We start from the raw sequence: 20,082 nt of genomic DNA, 5'->3' as shown, positions 1-20,082 counted from the left end.
TTCAAGAAGTATGAGCAACAGAAGTCCAAAAGTTATTTTACAGCTCGAAACACCACTAGTGAGGCCTCATTTGGATTATGCCGCTCAGTTTTGGTCTCCTTACTACAGGATGGATATAGATTCGTTGGAGAGCATACAGAGAAGAATGACTAAAATTATTTACTCTATAAGGAATATCCCATATGAAGATACATAGAGCCTTGAGTCTTCACTCTTTGGAGAGACATAGAATGAGGGGAGATATAATCAAAGTGTACAAGTGGATGATGGGCATAAACAAATGAGATATTAATAAAATACTGAGGATATCGAACCAGGTAAGAACCAGAAATAATGGATTTAAGTTAAATTTAGATTTAGAAAGGCCATAGGTAAGTACTGGTTTTCGAACAGTTGTGGATGCGTGGAACAATCTTCCGAGTAGGGTGATAGAAGCTGGGACCTTGGGTGGATTTAAAAAGAGATTGGACAAATATGAGTGGGAGGGGCTGGGTTTGATTGGTGTTGTGGGTAAGGGAGTAAATTCTTGGGTAGTGGTGATTTTGATAAGGACCTGCCTTGTATGGGCCAGTAGGCCTTCTGCAGTGTTCCTCCATTCTTATGTTCTTAATACCTTCCATCCCCCCCACGTGTTGTATAATCCTATGGGTTTAGTGCTCCCCCATGATTATTATTCACAAATGGTGGTAGGTAAACCACCAAGAATGTCAGATTCGTGCACTGCCGTTGCCACTCCCAGATCCTCAGGAAACCTCCAATAGTACATTCATTATCAGAAAGGAGGGTCACCTGGCATGCCCTAAGATGTTTTCATTGGGTGGAATGCCCTAACCACTTCACCACAACCAACAGAAGCTCTGTTAGAACAGTGCTGATAGCTATCCTTTTTGTCTAGCAGCTGAATTTCACAAAAGGGAAAATATCCCCACAATTGAGGCCAAAAAGAGAAGGGGACGAATATTTATATTCAGTCTAAGGATAAGGAGAAAAAGTCCAATTCCTTGAATTGTGAGCCTTTTTGCCACAACAAGAGACCCTCATCCCTTGTCCAAGACAAGGGCATGCACTGAGTGCATCACCTTTATTCAACATGGATTACAACACCTTTTGCACTCCCTCTACAATCAGCCAAAGACAATAGTTTATTACTGCTATATATTTGTTGATGGACCATGTCTATACTGTGAATAACTTCCAGTTATAAATGTCTACCAGTCAGGGTGAGGGGTTGAAGCACAGAAGAGTTGACTATTCGTACACCAGGGTCTGGATGGCAGTTTCTAACTCTTGCTGATTGCACATACTGGGTTCTCTTTTAATGAGTATATGAGCAAATGGCTCGTATACTCATAAAAGTGAGTGTATTCAGTTTTGCTGTATCATTATGTTACCAGTATGGTGTCTGTCTTTTGTACAGCTCTATTATACAAACTGTAAATATTCATAGTGATAATGGCAATATATAAGTACTGCAAAAGGCTTCCTCTGGTGTTTGCCTTTGCATTTAATGCTTCTTGATATCTCCTTTACCTGTTAATCTATTTTAAAGCCAGGTACCATGGTTCTATTGTACCTGTGCTTGTAATAGGCATCCTCTCTGAAAGTAGCATCTTCAACAGGGATGCTATTTACCGTTTTGTTTTTTGTTTTTTGTTTTTTTTCTGAGAAAAATCTGTTACATTCTTTAATTTCGATGATCTAATAACATTTTACTCTGTTTCATAATTGCTTTGTGTCTTATACAGTACCTTCCTTGTTTTTTCTTCTTTCTCTTGTCATTAAGTTTGCCTTTTTTTTATACTCAAACAAATGACGTGTTTCTTGAATTCCAAACATATTAAGTTATTACCTTAATCTTCAAAATTAAGACTCCATGTCGGTCATCTTAATTAAGAAACTTGTGAATCTGGATAGAGATAAGTAAAATATCAGTCATTCTCTTGATCAAGATTTTATATTACTCTGAGAGCTGGTTCAGAAGTCAAGGTAAAATGGGGTTGAATGTCACTCAGCTGATTTTGTGTTTTTCCTCAAATTCAAATTAAAAGCTGTCTTCATCTGTTGACTTCAGAAATGCATATGGCATTATCTTACATCAGTTTAACTGATAATACAGGACTACATTACCAAATTTATTACACAAGTTCTTTTATCATCTATAGGTCCACCATGACTACCTACTTCAGCTACCCCGATCAAGCACTCCAGGATGAGCTGCGCAGGATAGCCAATGCCATCACTGCTAAGGGCAAAGGCATTCTTGCAGCTGATGAATCTGTTTCCACCATGGGCAAACGCTTGGCTGACATTGGAGTAGAGAATACTGATGAGAATCGTCGCAAGTATCGTCAGCTTCTCTTTACTACTGACAAGGTAGGGCTCAACACTGAAACCATGCAGTAATTCTTAGTACGTATAATACAGTGGAGTTAACGTAGAAGGTTCAGGTGCCAGTACTGACATTTGTTCCCTGTCCATTTCAGACCCCCAAACATACACGTACAAAGCACTTACATAAATACACTTACATATTGGTATTCGTATATGCGGGGGTCCACTGTATTTAGTGCAAAAACATATAAGTTACATTTGCAAATTTTTGCAATACGTATATAGATTCAAAGCTCTGACTCAGCTAATTTATGCTGTAATACTGTACAGGCATATATTTTTATCTACAGTATTTATCATAATTTACTGTTGATACTGATCTGATGATATTGATGTGGCATCTTAATTACTGAAATTTAATTGGCAAGTTATTTCATGTGAACTTAATAGTCTAACTTTCTCATACAATGCTTTCCTTCAGCTATTTAAACTTACCATATGTTGAATACAATACTATAGCTGTATTTTTTACTTAAAGGCTGTAATTGCAAATTTACTTGCTTATTTCAACTGCTTTGTAACTCATCCATTGAACATTGCCCTTTTTTTTTTTCCAGTCCATTTCCGAATATATTTCTGGTGTGATCCTTTTCCATGAGACCTTGTACCAGAAAGCTGATGATGGAACCCCCTTCATCAATCTCATCAAGGAGAGGGGTATCATTGCTGGCATTAAGGTAAATATAACCCAACAGTACTAAATAATATACTACCTTTTAACCAATCAAAAATTTATGAAAATGTATTCTGTATCAGAAATGTGTAGAAATGTGCCAATACTTTTGTATGGGTGTGAATCATGGTTTTTAAATACTGCAGGAAGGAGTTAAGGGCAGCCAAATTTTGCATTGGAGATCAGTGTAATGTGAACATGGAATTAAGAAATAGGAAGAGTGTGGCGATTTGAAAAATATACAGTAATTTAGAGAACATTATTATTATAATCAAAAAGAAGCGCTAAACCACAAGGGAGTTTAGAGAACAGGTGTTGTTGAGATGATTGATCATGAAGAATAGATTCATTAAAGGATATATAAATTAATCATCAAAAATAGATTCATTAAAAGGATATATAAATTTGGAATGGAGAAAAAGTGTAATGGATTAAAGGGTAAGGTTAAGCATTTAGTAAGCATATGTGAGTTAAATTGAAGTTGAGGGGAATACAATATTTTTTTGTTCATGCATTAGCATGGTAATATTTTTGATAAGATTCATGGAAACTGGTTAGCCTGACTTGAAATTCTGAGGTGAAAGCTATAATGATGTTGCAGTTCATTTGGTCATTATTGGATCATGTTTGTACACTTTAGAAAGAGAGCAAGATATGCCCACTGCATTAAAAATAATTATAGCTGCTCTCTTTTATCAAAAAGATTAAGTGTTCCTTTAGCGCTTATCACTGATTACCTAAGATTTTATACTATTACTGTATTAATTTTTTGGCTGTCATAATGCTAGTGACTCAGACCAATCAGATCACTTATTTTGTTCAATATTATTTATTTATTAGTACAGTATAGTATACATATATGTAATTTTTGTTGCCTTTCTGTATACAGGTGGACAAAGGTGTGGTGCCACTGATGGGGTCTGAGGGAGAAAGCACCACTCAGGGCCTGGATGATCTCTCTCAGCGCTGTGCTCAGTACAAGAAAGATGGTTGTGATTTTGCCAAGTGGCGTTGTGTTCTTAAGATTGGCAAGAACACCCCCAGCTACCAGGGCATGCTTGAAAATGCTAATGTTCTAGCTCGCTATGCATCCATTTGCCAGATGAATGGCCTCGTTCCTATTGTTGAACCTGAGGTGAGATAATGTAAATGTATTGTACTGGATATACGTACCTTTTACAAAAACTTTTCAATTAACTTTATATATATTTTTTAAATTAATACTGCATTATTAAAATTAAATTCTAAGGAAAAAGCTCTAAACTAGCCTGGGTTACACTTTGATAGTAATTTACCAGTAACTACTAATTAATGCTCCCAACAGGTTCTCCCTGATGGTGAGCATGACTTAGACCGTGCACAGAAGGTGACAGAGACTGTCCTTGCCTTCGTCTACAAGGCACTTAATGACCACCATGTTTTCCTTGAGGGTACCTTGCTGAAGCCCAACATGGTCACTGCTGGACAGTCCTGCCCTAAAAAGTACACCCCAGAAGAGGTTGCCAAGGTAATAATTTATTCTTATTTGTAATCAGTATACAGATGTCCTTGCTTTATGCAGTAGACCCATTCCAGGTTCATAACAGTTGTACTAAGCTTTGTGAGGCCATCATTACTTAATTCCACATAATAAGAATCATCTATGCACTTTAAGAACCACAGGTTAGGTTAGGTAAAGTTCGTCAGGAAACAGGACAAGTGTTGCCTGACTCAGGTCGTCAGATGATCCATCATTGGAGCTTTTGGTCATCTGACCTAGTCCTTCCGCTGGCTTACCAGTCCACCCCTTTAAAAATTATAGTCATATTTATAACCATTTTTTCTTAAGAACCACATTGATAACCTAAGATGAATGTATATAGTACATTTGGAATTACCAATAGAAATGAGGAAAATTACCTATAGAGGGCAGAAAACTCATAATGTAAGTGTAATGGTAAATGTTTTGCAATAAGAATAAATCAGAATAATCTTAATTTTGAGGTTTTAAAATCAGCTAGAAATCATAAGTTATAATAAAATTATTTATATTAATTACAAGCTTTACTACAGGCAACAGTGGTTACCCTTTCACGAACCATGCCTGCTGCTGTTCCTGGAGTAACATTCCTTTCTGGCGGCCAGTCAGAAGAAGAGGCCTCAGTTCATCTTGATGCTATCAATAAGTGTGTGGAAGCAAAGAAACCTTGGGCCCTTACCTTCAGTTATGGCCGTGCTCTCCAGGCATCTGTACTTAGAGCATGGGGTGGCAAGGATGAGAGTGTTAAGGGTGGACAGGACGAGTTGCTGAAGCGTGCCAAGGTACATCTATGAACATTTATTGTGTTACTAATGAATAATAATGCACTCAAAAGTGAATGGTTAGGGATTTCTTTTTAAGCAGTATATATAATGCATTTAAAAGTAAATGTGCTGGGATTACTTTTAATTAGTTTAATAAATTAAAAAAATATGTTGACCTATAGGGATTATTTTTAAATTCTGGAATACATTACAATTGATCCAAGGAAAGAGAAGGTAGCTCCAACCCTTTAGATCAAAAACTCTTCACATTCGTTACACCTCCCCCTTTGAAAGGAACTTTTGATCAATTCCTTTCAAATATTGTCCCTCAACCACTCGATACTTTAACTAACATTCTTTGATATTTTGGGTTATCTGTCAAATTTGTTTCAATGCTTTTTGTTATACTATAACTTTCTGTTAACTGTCATGAAGTACTTGGGATTTATGGAGTTTGAAAAGGATTATGATAAGGTGGCGAGGGTAGCAGTGTGACAGATGTAGGAGAAATAGAGGTTTTATTTTCCAGTAATATTAGGCTATAGACAGGGATGTATGATGTTACAATATGATTGTTTAACATATTTATAGATGGGGCTATAGAAGAAGTGAATGCTAGTGTGTTGAGGAGAGCTGTGGGATTAAAAGATAATTAATTTAACACAAAATGGGAGTTGTTACAGTTACTTTTTTTTGTGAATGACATGATTCTTTGGGAGATTCTGAAGAGAAGTTGCAAAGGTTGGAAGAGGAATTTGGGATGGTATGTAAGAGGACACTGAAAGTGAACAGAGGAAAGAGCAGGCTGATAAAAGTAACAAAAAAGCTAGGCAAGAAAAATTAAATATTGCATTAGGGAAAATATGGAGGAAATAAATAAGTTCAGATATTTGAAAGTAGACTTGTCGATGGATGGGTCTATGAAAGATGAAGTGAACCATAGAATTGACGAAGAGGAAAAAGGTGGGTGTTGCATTGAGGCATCTTTGGAGAACTTTATCAGTGAAGGCAAAAAAAAAAAAAAATTATGCCAGAGTATAGTGGTACCAACACTGTTAAATGGGTGTGAATTTATTATTATAATCAAAAAGAAGCGCTAAGCCACAAGGACTATACAGCGCTGCAGGGCAGGAAGGAAGCGAGGGCATCAGGTGGCAAAAGGGAGATGGATGAGCAACAGGTTACGGATAACAGCGGGGCAGTGGATGGTGAAAGGGTAAAGGGCAGCAAGAGACTGAACCAGAAAGGGCTGAGGGGAGTGCGAAAAGTATCATCAGAGTTTGTGGAGTAAATCAGTCGTTGTCAAGAAGTCAATGAGAGAGTCAGGATTAAAGGAGGGTCCATCAGCAAGAAGGGAAGGTAAAGAGAGAGTAGGAGAACGAAGACGACGTTGGAGGTAAATTCTGCGTGCTCGTTGATAGAGAGGGCAGTCTAACAGAATGTGGCTAATCGATACTGGAACTTGACACTGCTCACAGAGAGGAACAGGGTGCCTCTCCATGAGATACCCATGAGTAAGACGAGTGTGGCCAATGCGAAGGCGGGAGAGAGTGGTCTCCCAACCTCGGCACTGATGACAAGAAGACGGCCAGTAACCTATGCTCGGTTTAATAGAATGAAGTTTGTTACCGAGCAGAGTTGACCAACGTTGTTGCCAACGGGTGCGAAGGTGGATAGCTATTGCAGCAAAATAGTCCAGAAATGGAACACCTCGATAGGAAATTGGTAGGTCATATACTGCTGACCGCGCAGCAGTGTCTGCCTGTTCATTGCCCTGTACGTCGACATGACCAGGGACCCAACAAAAAACAATATCTTTATGTTTGGTAGAGATACGGCGTAGCCAAAGTTGGATACGGAGAACTAGGGGATGAGATGTATCAAATTTTCGTATAGCCTGTAGAGCACTAAGGGAGTCTGAGACTACTACAAATGATGACACAGGCATAGATGCGATACGAATAAGTGCTGCAAGAATGGCATACAGTTCAGCAGTAAAAATGCTAGCTGAAGATAGTAAATGCCCTCGTACGACGCTGTCCGGAAACACTGCTGCGAATCCGACGCCGTCTGAAGACTTAGAGCCATCTGTGTACACAGCGGTGGCATGAGAATGAGAGTGGAAGTGATCAAGAAAAAGAGAGCGGGAAGCCACCGTAGGCAGTTGAGCTTTCGAGCAAGGGAGTGAGAAAGAACAGACCCGAACAGCTGGAACTTCCCAGGGGGGTAGGGAAAAGTGAGATGCTACATGAACATATAAAGGTGGTAACTGAAGGGAAGACAAGAGTGAAAGTAGGCGAAGAGAAAAGGGACGGAGCAAACAGGGGCGGCGAACGAATAAAGAATGTCTACTAATATCGGTGACCATTCTATAAATGGAAGGATTGTGTAGATCGTGAGAGCGTACATAGTAACGAAGGCAATGGGCATCACGGCGATCAGACAAGGATGGAACATTTGCTTCTGTATAGAGGCTCTCAACAGGGGAAGAGCGAAAAGCACCAAGGCACAAACGTAAGCCTTGGTGATGGATAGAGTTAAGGCTAGAGAGAGTAGCAGGAGAGGCCGCGGAATAAATCTGGTCACCATAATCGAGTTTCGATAAAACGAGGGCTGAATGTAGGCGAAGCAGAGTTCGACGATCAGCTCCCCAGGAAAGATGAGCAAGGGTTTTAAGAAGGTTTAGCCGGCTGTGACAAGTTGCCTTCAGAGAGGTAATGTGAGGTTTCCAGGTTAACCGACGGTCAAAGAGAAGGCCTAGAAACCTGACTGTATCACGTTCGGGGATACGGGAGCCATAGAGATACAAAGGATGATCGGAGATAACAGAGCGTCTAGTGAAAGTAATTTGGTGAGTTTTGGTACTTGAAAATTTAAACCCATGTGTGGTGGCCCAAGTGGAAACACGGTCGACCGCATGCTGGAGAGAAACTGCAATAAGGTGACAGTCAGCGCCTGCACAAGCAATAGCGAAGTCATCAACATAGAGTGATGACCAAATATTGGGTGGAAGAACAGAGGCCAAATCATTCATAGCAAGGAGAAAAAGTGTTGTGCTTAGAACACATCCCTGAGGGACACCTTCAGCTTGGACGAAGTCCGGGGAAAGAACATTATTGACTCGAACACGGAAATGTCTGTCAGTTAAAAAGTTCTTAAGGAAGGATGGTAGATTGCCTCGGAGGCCTAAGGAATGGGCCTGGGCCAAAATATTATACCTCCAAGTTGTGTCATATGCCTTATCAAGGTCAAAAAATATGGCAATAACTGAGTGATTATTCGCAAAGGCATTACGAACATACGTATCCAAGCGTAGTAAGGGGTCTATGGTAGAACGACCCTTACGAAAGCCATATTGACTAGCGGAGAGACTGTTGTGAGTCTCTAAATACCACATTAAACGTCGATTTACGAGGCGTTCCATCACTTTGCAAACTGCACTTGTAAGAGCGATGGGGCGATAGTGGGAGGCATCATGTCCTGTAGTACCCGGTTTGCGGAAAGGGAGAACAATGGCAGATTTCCACAGCTGGGGAAGAACTCCTTGTGCCCAAATAAGATTGAAGAGGTGTAAGAGGACTACAAGGGCTGACCGATGTAAATGTTGTAACATACGAATATGAATGTCATCAGGCCCAGCTACCGATGATCGGCAAGCTGAGAGCGTTGCCTCCAGTTCTTGAAGTGTAAAAGGCACATTATACTGTTCTTCTCCGAGAGAAGAAAAGTCCAAGGGTACTAACTCTCTGGAAGACTTTGAGGAAAGAAACGAGGGGCATAGATGGAGCCCTCGGGAAATACGGACCAGATGTGTGCCAAGTTCAATGGCAACGTCGAGAGGGTTTGCTATATCAACACCAGTGACCCGTAGAACAGGAGCCGGGTCAGGAGAGTATTTACCACTCAATTTCCTCACTTTTTTCCAGACTGCACTCATAGAAGAAGCAGAGGTGATGGTGGAAACATAGTCTCGCCAACAAGTGCGTTTAGCTTCACGGATGACACGGCGAGCGATCGCACGCTTCTGCTTAAAATCAACAAGTCTCTCAGCGGTTCTATTGTACCGGTACCTGCCCCATGCAGCACGTTTCAAACGTACTGCACGAGCACAAGCAGGAGACCACCAAGGCACGCACTTCTGAGAATGCCTGCCTGAGGTTTGGGGTATAGAATGAGAAGCCGCGGTATAAACTGATGTCGAGAAGATGTGTAGGAGCTCATCAATGGAGGATGAAGAAGGAACCTCACTAAAAGCAGTGAGGTGTGAGTAAAGATCCCAATTTGCCCGATCAAATTGCCAGCGAGGGCTACGGGAAGGTGGTGAATAGGAAGGAGAAGTAAGAATGATCGGAAAATGATCGCTGTCATGTAAGTCTGGTAGAACAGACCAGGTGAAGTCTAGTGCTGTGGAGGAAGAGCAGACTGATAGATCGATGCAAGAGAGAGTATGAGTACGAGGATCAAAATGGGTGGGAGTACCCGTATTTAAAACATGGAGGGGGTGAGAGGCAAGAAAAGCCTCCAACTGAATGCCACGTGAGTCACAATGAGACCCCCCCCAGAGGAAATGGTGGGCATTAAAATCACCAAGTAACAGAAGTGGTGGTGGTAAGGATGAAACAAGAAAGGCAAAGTCTGGGATAGAAAATGCTCGAGAAGGAGAGAGATATAAAGAACATATTGTAAACCACTTATTCAAGTGGATACGGGCTGCAGTGTAATGCAGCGAGGTATGGACAAATAGTTGACAGTACGGAATATCATTGCGTAGAAGAAGGGCACTTTCATTAAAGGTCCCATCTGAGAAAGGATCCGAAGAATACAATAAATTATAGCCTGAGATAGGTTGGAAAACAGCCGAGTGTAATTTTGGTTCTTGTAAGCAAGCACCAACAGGGGAAAACCTGGAAAGCAACATCTGAAGCTCACCCCGATTACCCCTGAGGCCGCGGATATTCCACTGTAAATAGGCCATGATTGGCGATGAAGAAAATATCAGGAATCTGTAGGTAAAGGCACCTACGGACTAGAGGGGTTAGAAAAGTCAACGTGTGGTGGCATTGGAAGATGTTCAAGTAGCGAAGGAACGGAGCGTTGCGAAGAATGGGGTTGTGAAGATGGAGGAGAGGGAAGAGAAGGAACAGGAAGTGAATCAGTGTCCATTGAAGGTTTAGTCTCTGCAATATATTCTGAAATGGCTTCAAGTGTTTCTGAATTCAAAGATGTATGGGAAACCATATTGGAGATAGGAGGAGGAGGGTGAGTAAAGATTGGGACAGTAATGGACTGTACCAAAGTAGAGGGGGAGGGAAAAGTGTAAGGGACTGGAGATGAAGTGTGGGGGGGGACAGAAGAGGTAGAAACCTGGGAGGTGACAGAAGAGGGAGAAACTTGGGAGGGGACGGGGGTGGAAGGCATAGTACGAGGAGGAGGGTGAATCTCCACACTTGTAATAGAGCCAGAGAGAGGGGAAGAACTAGGTACAGAGACTGGAAAGGTAACGTGTGGAGGTGGAAGAAGGGAAGGAAGGGGCAAAGAAGATTTGAGCAATGTGGATTTTTTGGACTTCTGAGTAGAGGGGCGATTGGTATTAGGTGTCGTACGAGGTCTTGTCGATACTGGGGCTTGTGAGGAAGGACGCGAAGATGTGAGAACAGACTGAGTTGTAGTCGGGACGTCAGAGCCAAGGACAGCAAAAGGATTAGATGCCGTAATGGCTATGGGAGGGGTAACAACAGAGGAGGCTGCAGAAGATGGGACCCCAGAAGTGGGGGGATGTTTGGAAACACGAGAATAAGAAACACGGGGTAGTCTCCCTTGGAGGCGGAGATGAGTAACTGCCATAGCATAAGGGAGACCTTCTGCCTCTTTGAGGCAACGGATTTCACGTTCATTTAAGTAGACCTGGCAACGGCGGGAGTACGAAGGGTGAGCTTCATTACAATTAAGGCAAGATGGAGGTTGACTGCAAGATGTATTAGAATGGTTGTCGGCACCACAGACTGGGCATTCGGCCATAGATCTGCAATATTTCGCTGGGTGACCAAAACGCCAGCAATTTCTACATTGTTGCGGTGTAGGTATCACCTTTCGAACTTGTAACCGATGTCCCGCGACATATACAGAGGACGGGAGTTCTCGGCTGTCAAAAGTTAAACGAGCCACATTGCAAGGGTAACGTCTCCGCCCCCGGGCAGGAAGGACATAAGTGTCTACTTTGAGGATTGGGAGATCCTGGAGTTCCAGCTGTTCAAAAATGTCATTGCCACATGACTGGAAATTCTGTTGGACTATGGTATGGGGCAGAATGACAGTACCACTACAAGAATTGAGAGAAAGATGTTTTTCAATAGTGATAGGAGTAGTATCGATATTCGAAAGGAGAGAAAGATCATGAGCTTGGGTAGCATTCTGGACAGTGACGATGCGCGTACCGCTCCTGAGAGCGTGAAATGAAATATCTCTGCCAACATGACGCAGGAGCGCTTTGGCAATACTATGGTCAGAAAGGTAGGCAGAAGAAGAAGTTGGTCTTAAAGTAAAGAATTTAGTCCATTGTGTGGTCCGAAACTGAGCGTGGAGAGGGAGTGCTTGACGTGTCGGTCGTTTCCGAGTAGAATGGGAAGGTAACGACGGAGCATCATCAGGAGATTGACGTTGGCGTTTAGGAGTAGGACCGGAGTTGGTCCGGCATGAAATGGGTGGGCGATTCGAAAATTGCCGTACCGTAGAGGGAGAAGCCGGAAGCATAGTCAAAGGAGAGCGGAGTTCAGACAAATCGAAGGAGTCAGTCGAAGCCCCGGTACCTGAAGCGGGTGAGGAAACAGCACCAGCAAGAGGTACAGGGGCATCAGGAGTGTCCGAAGAGTGGTCTAAACACAAGGCAGGGTCAGAATGGGGTGCGGTATCAAGAAGGGGCCCGGGGGTAGTGGTTTCATGGACTAGGGCTGCCATGGTTAGGTTACTCCTTTGCTTTTTGTTTTTAAGAAAAAAAAAGAAAGAAGAAAAGAAAATAAAAACAAAAAAAAGAATAAAAAAAGGGGGGAGCGGGGAGGAATAGTTCCCAGGAGGAATGAAAGGGCCGGAAATCTCCCTCCGCGCCCAAGAGGACTCGACACCGCTAGTAGTGCAGATGCAGCATGGAACCCGTGCCATACCCTACCCTTCATGCCAGTAAACCAGCAATCCGGGATAGCAACCTCACATCTGCCGAGCTACCTCGGTGGACAAAAGAGAGGGCGGCCGGATATCCGCCACAAAGCATACCTCCTTCAGCCACCACCCCCGGAATCCGAAAGGTGGCTTCCAGAGATACACCCGTCGCCCAAAAGACACCCAAAGCTACTCCGGGATACCGGAGAGGGATCGGGACATCCCTAGGCAATCCAGATTCCACGGCAAACTACGCCACCGCCAAGAAACCTCAACGGAATGGGATCGACCCCGGTGTCCTTTCCCCTACCTAGGAACTAGCGCGCCTGTGGGAGAAATCACGAAGGCTAAAAAGAGGAAGGGCAAAAGGGAGGGGTGAGGAGGAGGAGGAGGAATGGAAAAAGGGGAGGATGGGGAGGATGGGATAGGGGAGGGGAGAATGGGGGGTAATTAGGTTCGGTCTGAGGAAGAAGACCGACAGGGCTAATTCCTCAGACCAAGAGCCTCTTCACCACGCCAAGGAGCCCCCCTTGAAGAGGAAATGGGTGTGAAGCATGGGTTTTAAACATTGCAGCAAGGACGATGCTGGTGGCAATGGAGTTGTTGTGTTGGAGGGTAACGTGTGGTATGAACATCATGCAGAGAATTCAGGGCTAGGAGAGTAGGTGGTGTTGGGATACCATAAATATTACTCAAGAGTTCGGGGTTGTTGAAGTGGTTTGGACATTTAGAAAATGAAGGAAAAGAGGATGACTAGAAGGGTTTATAAATCCTGTGGATGGTGGGGGGGGGGATATTATTAGGAGGGTTATGGATCATCCCATGAAAGGTTGAAAAGAGAGAGAGGGAGGGTATAGGTTTGGAGTGCTAGGGGCTTGGACATTCAGCAAGCTTGTACGAGTACATTAGATAGAAGTGAGTGGAGGCAAGTGGTTTTTATGAACTGCCATGCTGTTTGAGTGTGTGCAAGGTAATATGAAGGCATTCAGGAAAACTGGTTAACCAGACTTGAGTCCTGGAAGTAGAAATATAGTGCCTGCACTCTCAAGGAAGGGTGGGGATGCTGCAGTTTCGAGTGCCATCTGAGCTGTGATGTCCATACATTTCTGGCAAGACAGTGATTGAATGAGTAAGTGAAATTGTACAGCATAACATGTGTGATCAAAATTCTTTCCATGTACAGCATTATCATTTCCATTGCAGGCTAACAGTGAAGCAGCACAGGGTATCTACCAATGGGGCACATGCAAGGGCTATGCAGCTGACACTGGACTCTTCATCAAGGACCATGCCTATTAATTAAGTCACTACGAAAGAATCATGAAAAGTTTTGTTGCTTCAATCTATTTTACTGGGTTATGTAAAATTATTTATTAGCTTTATCATGATAACAAAATGTTGTAAAGGAGAGAAATTTCACCATCAAACAATTAATGTTGAGGCATCACCTGTAATACAGAATCTTACATAAATTTTGATTGTGATGCTGTTATTGTACCTGTCTATTAAATGCTGTTTGTAAAACTTTGAGTTTAAATATTCATACCAAGTCAGAATGAAATACCTGTATGCATTTTATAAGTAGGATTGAAATTACTTGCTTCTGCTAACATCTCCAGTAAGAAAGCAGTCACTATACTGTAATGAAATTTAGGAGGATAGCACGGAGGAAAAGTTGAAGTACTGTACTATATTAGTTTTCTCCATTCCAGAATCTCACAAGACCTAACATAAAAATATCTTTGTTTTCATTTGTTAACCAATCCAAGGAAGAGTAGCTGAATTTGAAGATTATCTGATCCTGTAAAAGAGATACAGTTTCCCCTCACTTACCGACGTACTCGGTTACTGACAATTTGGAGTTACGACAGGCTCTCAGACGAGTCTGTGTTGTATACTGTACGAGAACTTGGGTCATGAACAGGCAGCACAGCATCTCAATCTCCTTCCTACAGCCACTTGGTACACTAGCTTTCACAGTCTCCAAGACTACATATTTGTACAAGTTTGTACTTTATTGTGCACCCCATAGTAGAAGATAGAAGTGCAGAAGCACTTGAAAGAGGAAAAACAACAGGAAAATGGAAGAAGTACAAAAGAAGTTCACAGTAAAGGGGTTAGCTGGTGTTTGTCTGTGTTTACATTCACAGTGTATCGTGGCATCTTAAGAAATGATTAAACTAAGTGAACAAGGTATGTCAATGTTAATAATAATAGTAATCGCTCTGGAGTGCTGTAAACGTTGGCTACCAAACGTATATGAAATACGTATGACATTGAAGGTGCTCCAGAGCGATTATTTATTATTATTATTGTAAATTATTATTATTACCATCGACATACCTTGTTCACTGAGTTTAACCTTTTCTTAATGACTCAGAAAAAAAAATTGGAAAAATCCTGCTATTTTGCATTTTCTCTTGTGATAAGAGTGATCTAAGAGTGTTTGCCCTGATGTAAACACGTTTTCATTCATTATAGACCAGAGGTGCTGTATAGCCCTTGTGGCTTAGCGCTTCTTTTTGATTATAATAATAATAGACCAGAGGTACAGACAAGAAAACGTATCTATCTTATGATCTTATCCCATTGCGGCAACCTCTGCTGCCTACCCCATTCACATAATATGGCATATATTATGCATTTCAATGTCTATTACAGTTCTAGGGTATTTCTTGTGTTTCTGATAACAGTTTGGAATAATTGTGACAGATCACCTTTATTACTAATATCAGCGTAATTACACATTTTATTACTGCCACGGCTGGTATCCAACACCCATGACGACTCGCCAGATACTGAATGCTCCTGCTGGACTCTCCCTTTCTCCTATAGCTCTTCCCACTTCGTAACGATGTTAGATGGTGAATTTTATGTATTAGAAAAATTTAAAAAAATTGAAAAAATTCTGAAAATTCACTACATGTTCAGATGTACAGTGGTACCTCGAGTTACGAACTTAATTTGTTCCAGAAGGCTGTTTGAGTGCTGATACTGAACGAATTTGTTCCCATAAGGAATAATGTAAATTAGATTAGTCCATTTCAGACCCCCAAAAATACACTTACAAAACTGTTCGAGCTGGGAGCTGTTCGAAACTCGAGGTACCACTGTATATTACTCCCCGCGTCATAAAAATAATTTTTGTAAAATGACTAATTCTTTAGAAACATGGTACAAAGATGATACTTATACCAAAATGTTGCCAGGTTCTTAAGCTATTTTTCTGTAAGCTTATGCAAATTATAGTTATCAAGTTGGAGTTTCATTTTAATATATTTTTTCTTTCTAATATACGTATTTAATACACCACTTGGCATCATTACAAAGTGGGCGGAGCTATAGCAGAGAGAGAGAGAAAAAGAGAAGCGAGCAGTGTCTCAGTAACTCATGATTGACCATGATGCATGGAGGGGTGTGTCTCTCGGCACTATAAAACATTGTATAATTATACAATTACTATTAATAAAGGTTATCTACCTATCATATTTATTCCAGAATAATATTAGGTATAGCATACATAATGCAGAAGCATGATAAAGAAACACAAATTAATAAACACTGACATTATATGGAGACGTATTAGGGGGTGGGCAGAGCTATACAAGAGGGAGAAGGTGCGATCAGTGTGACGCACAGAGAGGTATGTCTCTCGGCACTATAAAATATTGTATAATTATACTATTACTATCAATAAAGGTTGTCTACCAATCATATTTATTCCAGAATAATATTAGGTATAACATAAATAATGTAGAAACATGATAAATAATGTAGAAACATGGAAAGGTATTGAAGGATGGGCAGGGAGGGATACAAAAACAAGTGACCGTGACCATTACATAAAATGTTATGCGCTATGCACTGAAGGGTAACTATAGATCACTCATCCTATGCAAAGACTGAAAAAAGTGTGATTTTTCTCAAATTTTTTTTTTCCCCAAGTAATCAGCTATGCGAACATTTCCAAGAATAGTACCTCGGAAGTATGTTATTGACCTATTTCATGTTGTATTACTGTTAATAATGAATGGATTAAAAGGATTTTCACAACAAACATAAAACTGAATGTTTTAATTTTGGGTTTTGACATTTTTGAAGTATCAGTAAAGGGTGATTCCTCGATTAGCGACGAATTCATTTACCGACGTGGTCTTAGGAATGGAACTCCGTTGGTAAGTGAGGAGAGGCAGTAAAATATACAGTAACCTATGTTAAAAATAATTAAAGCTTATCAGGTTGCTGCTTCTTTAATGCATTTTTTTAAGTGACATTTAGAAGTTTAAGTTGGAAGAAATGCTATACCTATAAGGAGGATGAAATGAAAATGGAATGCAAAGGAAGAAATTACATGAAACATGAGTGACATTAGATAATGGATAATAAATAAGTTATAAGACCCCAAAAAAATTAGAATTTTAAGCCCTGCAAATGGAAACAAAGGTAGACAGTAATTTTTAAGCTATATATATATATATACATATATACTTTAGATGACTTACGAGCCAGTTTGCATCTTATGTGTATTAGCTTCTGTGAATTTAATAAAAGGCTCACTGATAACTTAAAATATTAGAGTACAGTAAACCCATCAGCATACTGGAGACATACCTCTATAAATATATTAATTATATTTTTACCTTTGATCTTTGAGCCTTTTATATATAGTCCCTTGCAATAAAACTACAGCACTGAAAATTTTAATTGTACATTGTCCACTGTATTCATATATAGTGCAGTGTTACAAGTACAGTATTGCTAAGGGCAGTTGGAAGAAGCAGGTAAAAGACAGACATCAGATGTTGCTCCATGTTATGGAACAAGCATCTGCACAAGCGGCAAGTGATGTGTACATTTGTATATTGGTCTGGAATGTGTATATTGTTAATTGTCATATTTTTATATGTGAACCCTTTGCTAATAAAATATTCAGCTGTTAAGTAATATTTAATAGAAAACTAAAGCATTTGTAATCAAGGATGACAGTTAACAGGATTGTATTGTGTAGTTTTTGGTTAAAATAAGGGTTAACAGATTAAGTTTTATATAATATTCCACTAATTATTAAGTCTCAAAACAGTATCTAAGCAGTATTGAATACAGTTCAGTATTAAATGTAAAACTTTCTTACTGTGATTCTTTGCATTTTTAGCCAGGCTCAGCCAAATATTTTCTCAAATTAGATAAACATTTGAAATAGCTGACTGTAACTAAATATTGTGACTAACATTGGGGGTTATTAAAGGCCACCACAACTTACAAGCCCTGGTACTGTATCTGAAGAAAATATTGCATATATCTATCTGGGAAGGAAATATTACAAATATCTGAGTGGAAAAAGAAAAGGGAGCAATCGTTTCAAAGAAGTTCAAGTGTACCCAGGCAGAGTGAGGTACCTATACCCTACCTGACTCTCTAACTGGATTTTCTCTAATTATGTACAGTAGTGTACTAAGCACAGAAAAAAAGTGGGTGTTTGGCACCCTAACCAATATACCACTCCAGGAAGGTATAAGGAGAGCAAGCATTCCATGAAATAAATAGGCCTAATTTGCTACTGATGCTCAAGGCAGAGAGAAATGTCCACTCACACCAATGTTGATGCAGAAGTTCATACCAGCCAGTTATATTTTAAGGGTAGCACTTATCTACCAAGCTAAAAACCTTTGGGTACATACAATTACTTTAGTTAAAGGGAATTCAAATCAAGTAAATAAAAAGCTACATTTGCATAGCCAGAGATACAACAAATAAATTAAGTCAAACCACACTTACTGAATGTAAGTTAATACCATTTTGTACCATATTGTTTCATGAAACAAGAGCTTTTCAGAAAATTGCAATTTTTATAAAAGACAATTTAATAACATGTTTGGTTGCATAAAAGTCATGTTATAACTAGATTTTACCAAAAAAATAGATTGAATATTTTTTAGCAAATGGTTCTCTTGTCATTTTAATTTATGAGAATGAACGAATGAAGAAGAGGTCAATTATGAATGCAAGAATTAAATTAATAAAATACATAACTTTTTTGTTGTTTTAGTCCAATATATATAGTGTAACTTGTAAATAACATTTTCTTCACAAAATTTATTTCCTCAAAACAATGTGAACAAACCTCAGATAGTTCACTGTTGTACGAAGAACATTAATATTTATTCTTTACTGTCTAATATTTTGATTATTGTAATATCACGTCTTAATTTTAAATATTAGGATTACCATCTATATAATATTTTGTTTCCTACTATTTGTGCATATCTTTTCCTCATTGCTTCAATTATTTTTTTTATATTATATGCTTCCTATGCAGGATATACTTCACTTATCAGGCAGTTAAATCAACATGTGGAATTTTCTAGTAAATATTTCAATTGTTCCTTCAGAAGTGTTTAACACTTACAGGTAACTGAAATGTACAAGAGATTACACATTGCCCAGAGGGAACAGGTTACATATTTATGTATGTTATGAGGTGAATGTACTGTACATTCATCACATAATGAACTGCAAGTTTTATGTACAAGGAAATGTCTGCTGGAATGGGGCACTGTTGTTAGAGGCAAGTTATAAAAGGTAAGGAGAATGTATATATAAAATTTTGTCAGTGCTCTGACAACAATGTGGTTAAGAAGAATGTACAGGAAACTATGAATATAACTACAGTAATTAAAGTTTAATATATTTTATTTTCCATGTAGTTGAAAACACTATAGCTACTATACTCCCTGAATTAAAATACAATTTCTTCTTCAAATTAATTTATTCCTTAACATCACACAATCATGGTTATGGAGGTTTCTCAGTCATTTTGAGCATGAATTTGTTAGCTACAATATAACTTCACAGTGTTAATAACCAAGGATACCCCAAGAAAATCAAGCATTGTGGCTTATTTCCATTGGGGTTCTTATGACTTACCCCTTTCCTCTCTCCCCATGATATGTGGTAATAAAATTTGTCAGCCTAATATGGAATACTTCATTAGAACAAAGAGGATATCAACAAGCATTCTACTGTGGGGTCAGCAGATATAACAGCTTCAAAGGTTTATTTCCAGAAGTGTAGGAATTACATTTACACGAGGATTACAATTTTCAACTGCACATTACACAGCGAAAATTCTAAATTTTATTTTCAAAATGTTATACATACTAGTAATTAAGCTGCTTACATTGCTTTTCCACTCATTTCTTGCTAATTGCCTGTTCACCAATGTCTTGCTGTTATAAATTTACTACAAATAATGTAGTAATTCCTTATCTTGCTATTTCTTTTTCTTCTGGGTTTATCTAAGTATACTACACAAGCACATATATATTGATTTCTTAACTGCCCATCCCCTCTTTTGATATGCCTATATATGCCTCTCTTTTGACCAATGAGATGTTTTAATCTATTGTTCATCCCTTTGTTATCATTTTTGTTAGATCTAATTTCCCTACTCGGAACAAAAGTTGTCTGGGCAGCTAGAACTATGCTCTGAATAACGTCATATTGGCAACCAAGATCACCTACCTGACCCATAGTCAGGACATCCCAAATTTAGCCCACCCAGGTAATTTTTCAGTCCCATGAAG

The 20,082-nt window shown here is 39.7% G+C and overlaps 1 protein-coding gene across 2 annotated transcripts in view; it reads left to right on the top strand.

The window, feature by feature from the left end:
* The window catches only part of LOC128700644 (fructose-bisphosphate aldolase), a 56,667-nt gene extending 37,491 nt beyond the window's left edge, over window positions 1–19,176 (top strand). For both annotated transcript variants that reach the window (XM_053793914.2, XM_053793913.2), the window contains exons 2-7: window positions 2,163–2,373; window positions 2,949–3,068; window positions 3,954–4,199; window positions 4,389–4,571; window positions 5,117–5,365; window positions 13,703–19,176. In XM_053793914.2, coding sequence (XP_053649889.1) covers window positions 2,170–2,373; window positions 2,949–3,068; window positions 3,954–4,199; window positions 4,389–4,571; window positions 5,117–5,365; window positions 13,703–13,798 — 1,098 coding nt within the window. In that variant the 5' untranslated portion in view covers window positions 2,163–2,169 and the 3' untranslated portion in view covers window positions 13,799–19,176. The remainder of the gene's footprint in view (window positions 1–2,162; window positions 2,374–2,948; window positions 3,069–3,953; window positions 4,200–4,388; window positions 4,572–5,116; window positions 5,366–13,702) is intronic.
* The last annotated feature ends 906 nt before the right edge of the window (window positions 19,177–20,082 follow it).

The sequence above is a fragment of the Cherax quadricarinatus genome, chromosome 56 (genome assembly GCF_038502225.1).
Source record: "Cherax quadricarinatus isolate ZL_2023a chromosome 56, ASM3850222v1, whole genome shotgun sequence".
Taxonomy (NCBI): Eukaryota; Metazoa; Arthropoda; class Malacostraca; order Decapoda; family Parastacidae; genus Cherax; species Cherax quadricarinatus.
Note: the sequence above shows the minus strand (reverse complement) of the source record. Positions and strands in the feature narration are given on the sequence as shown.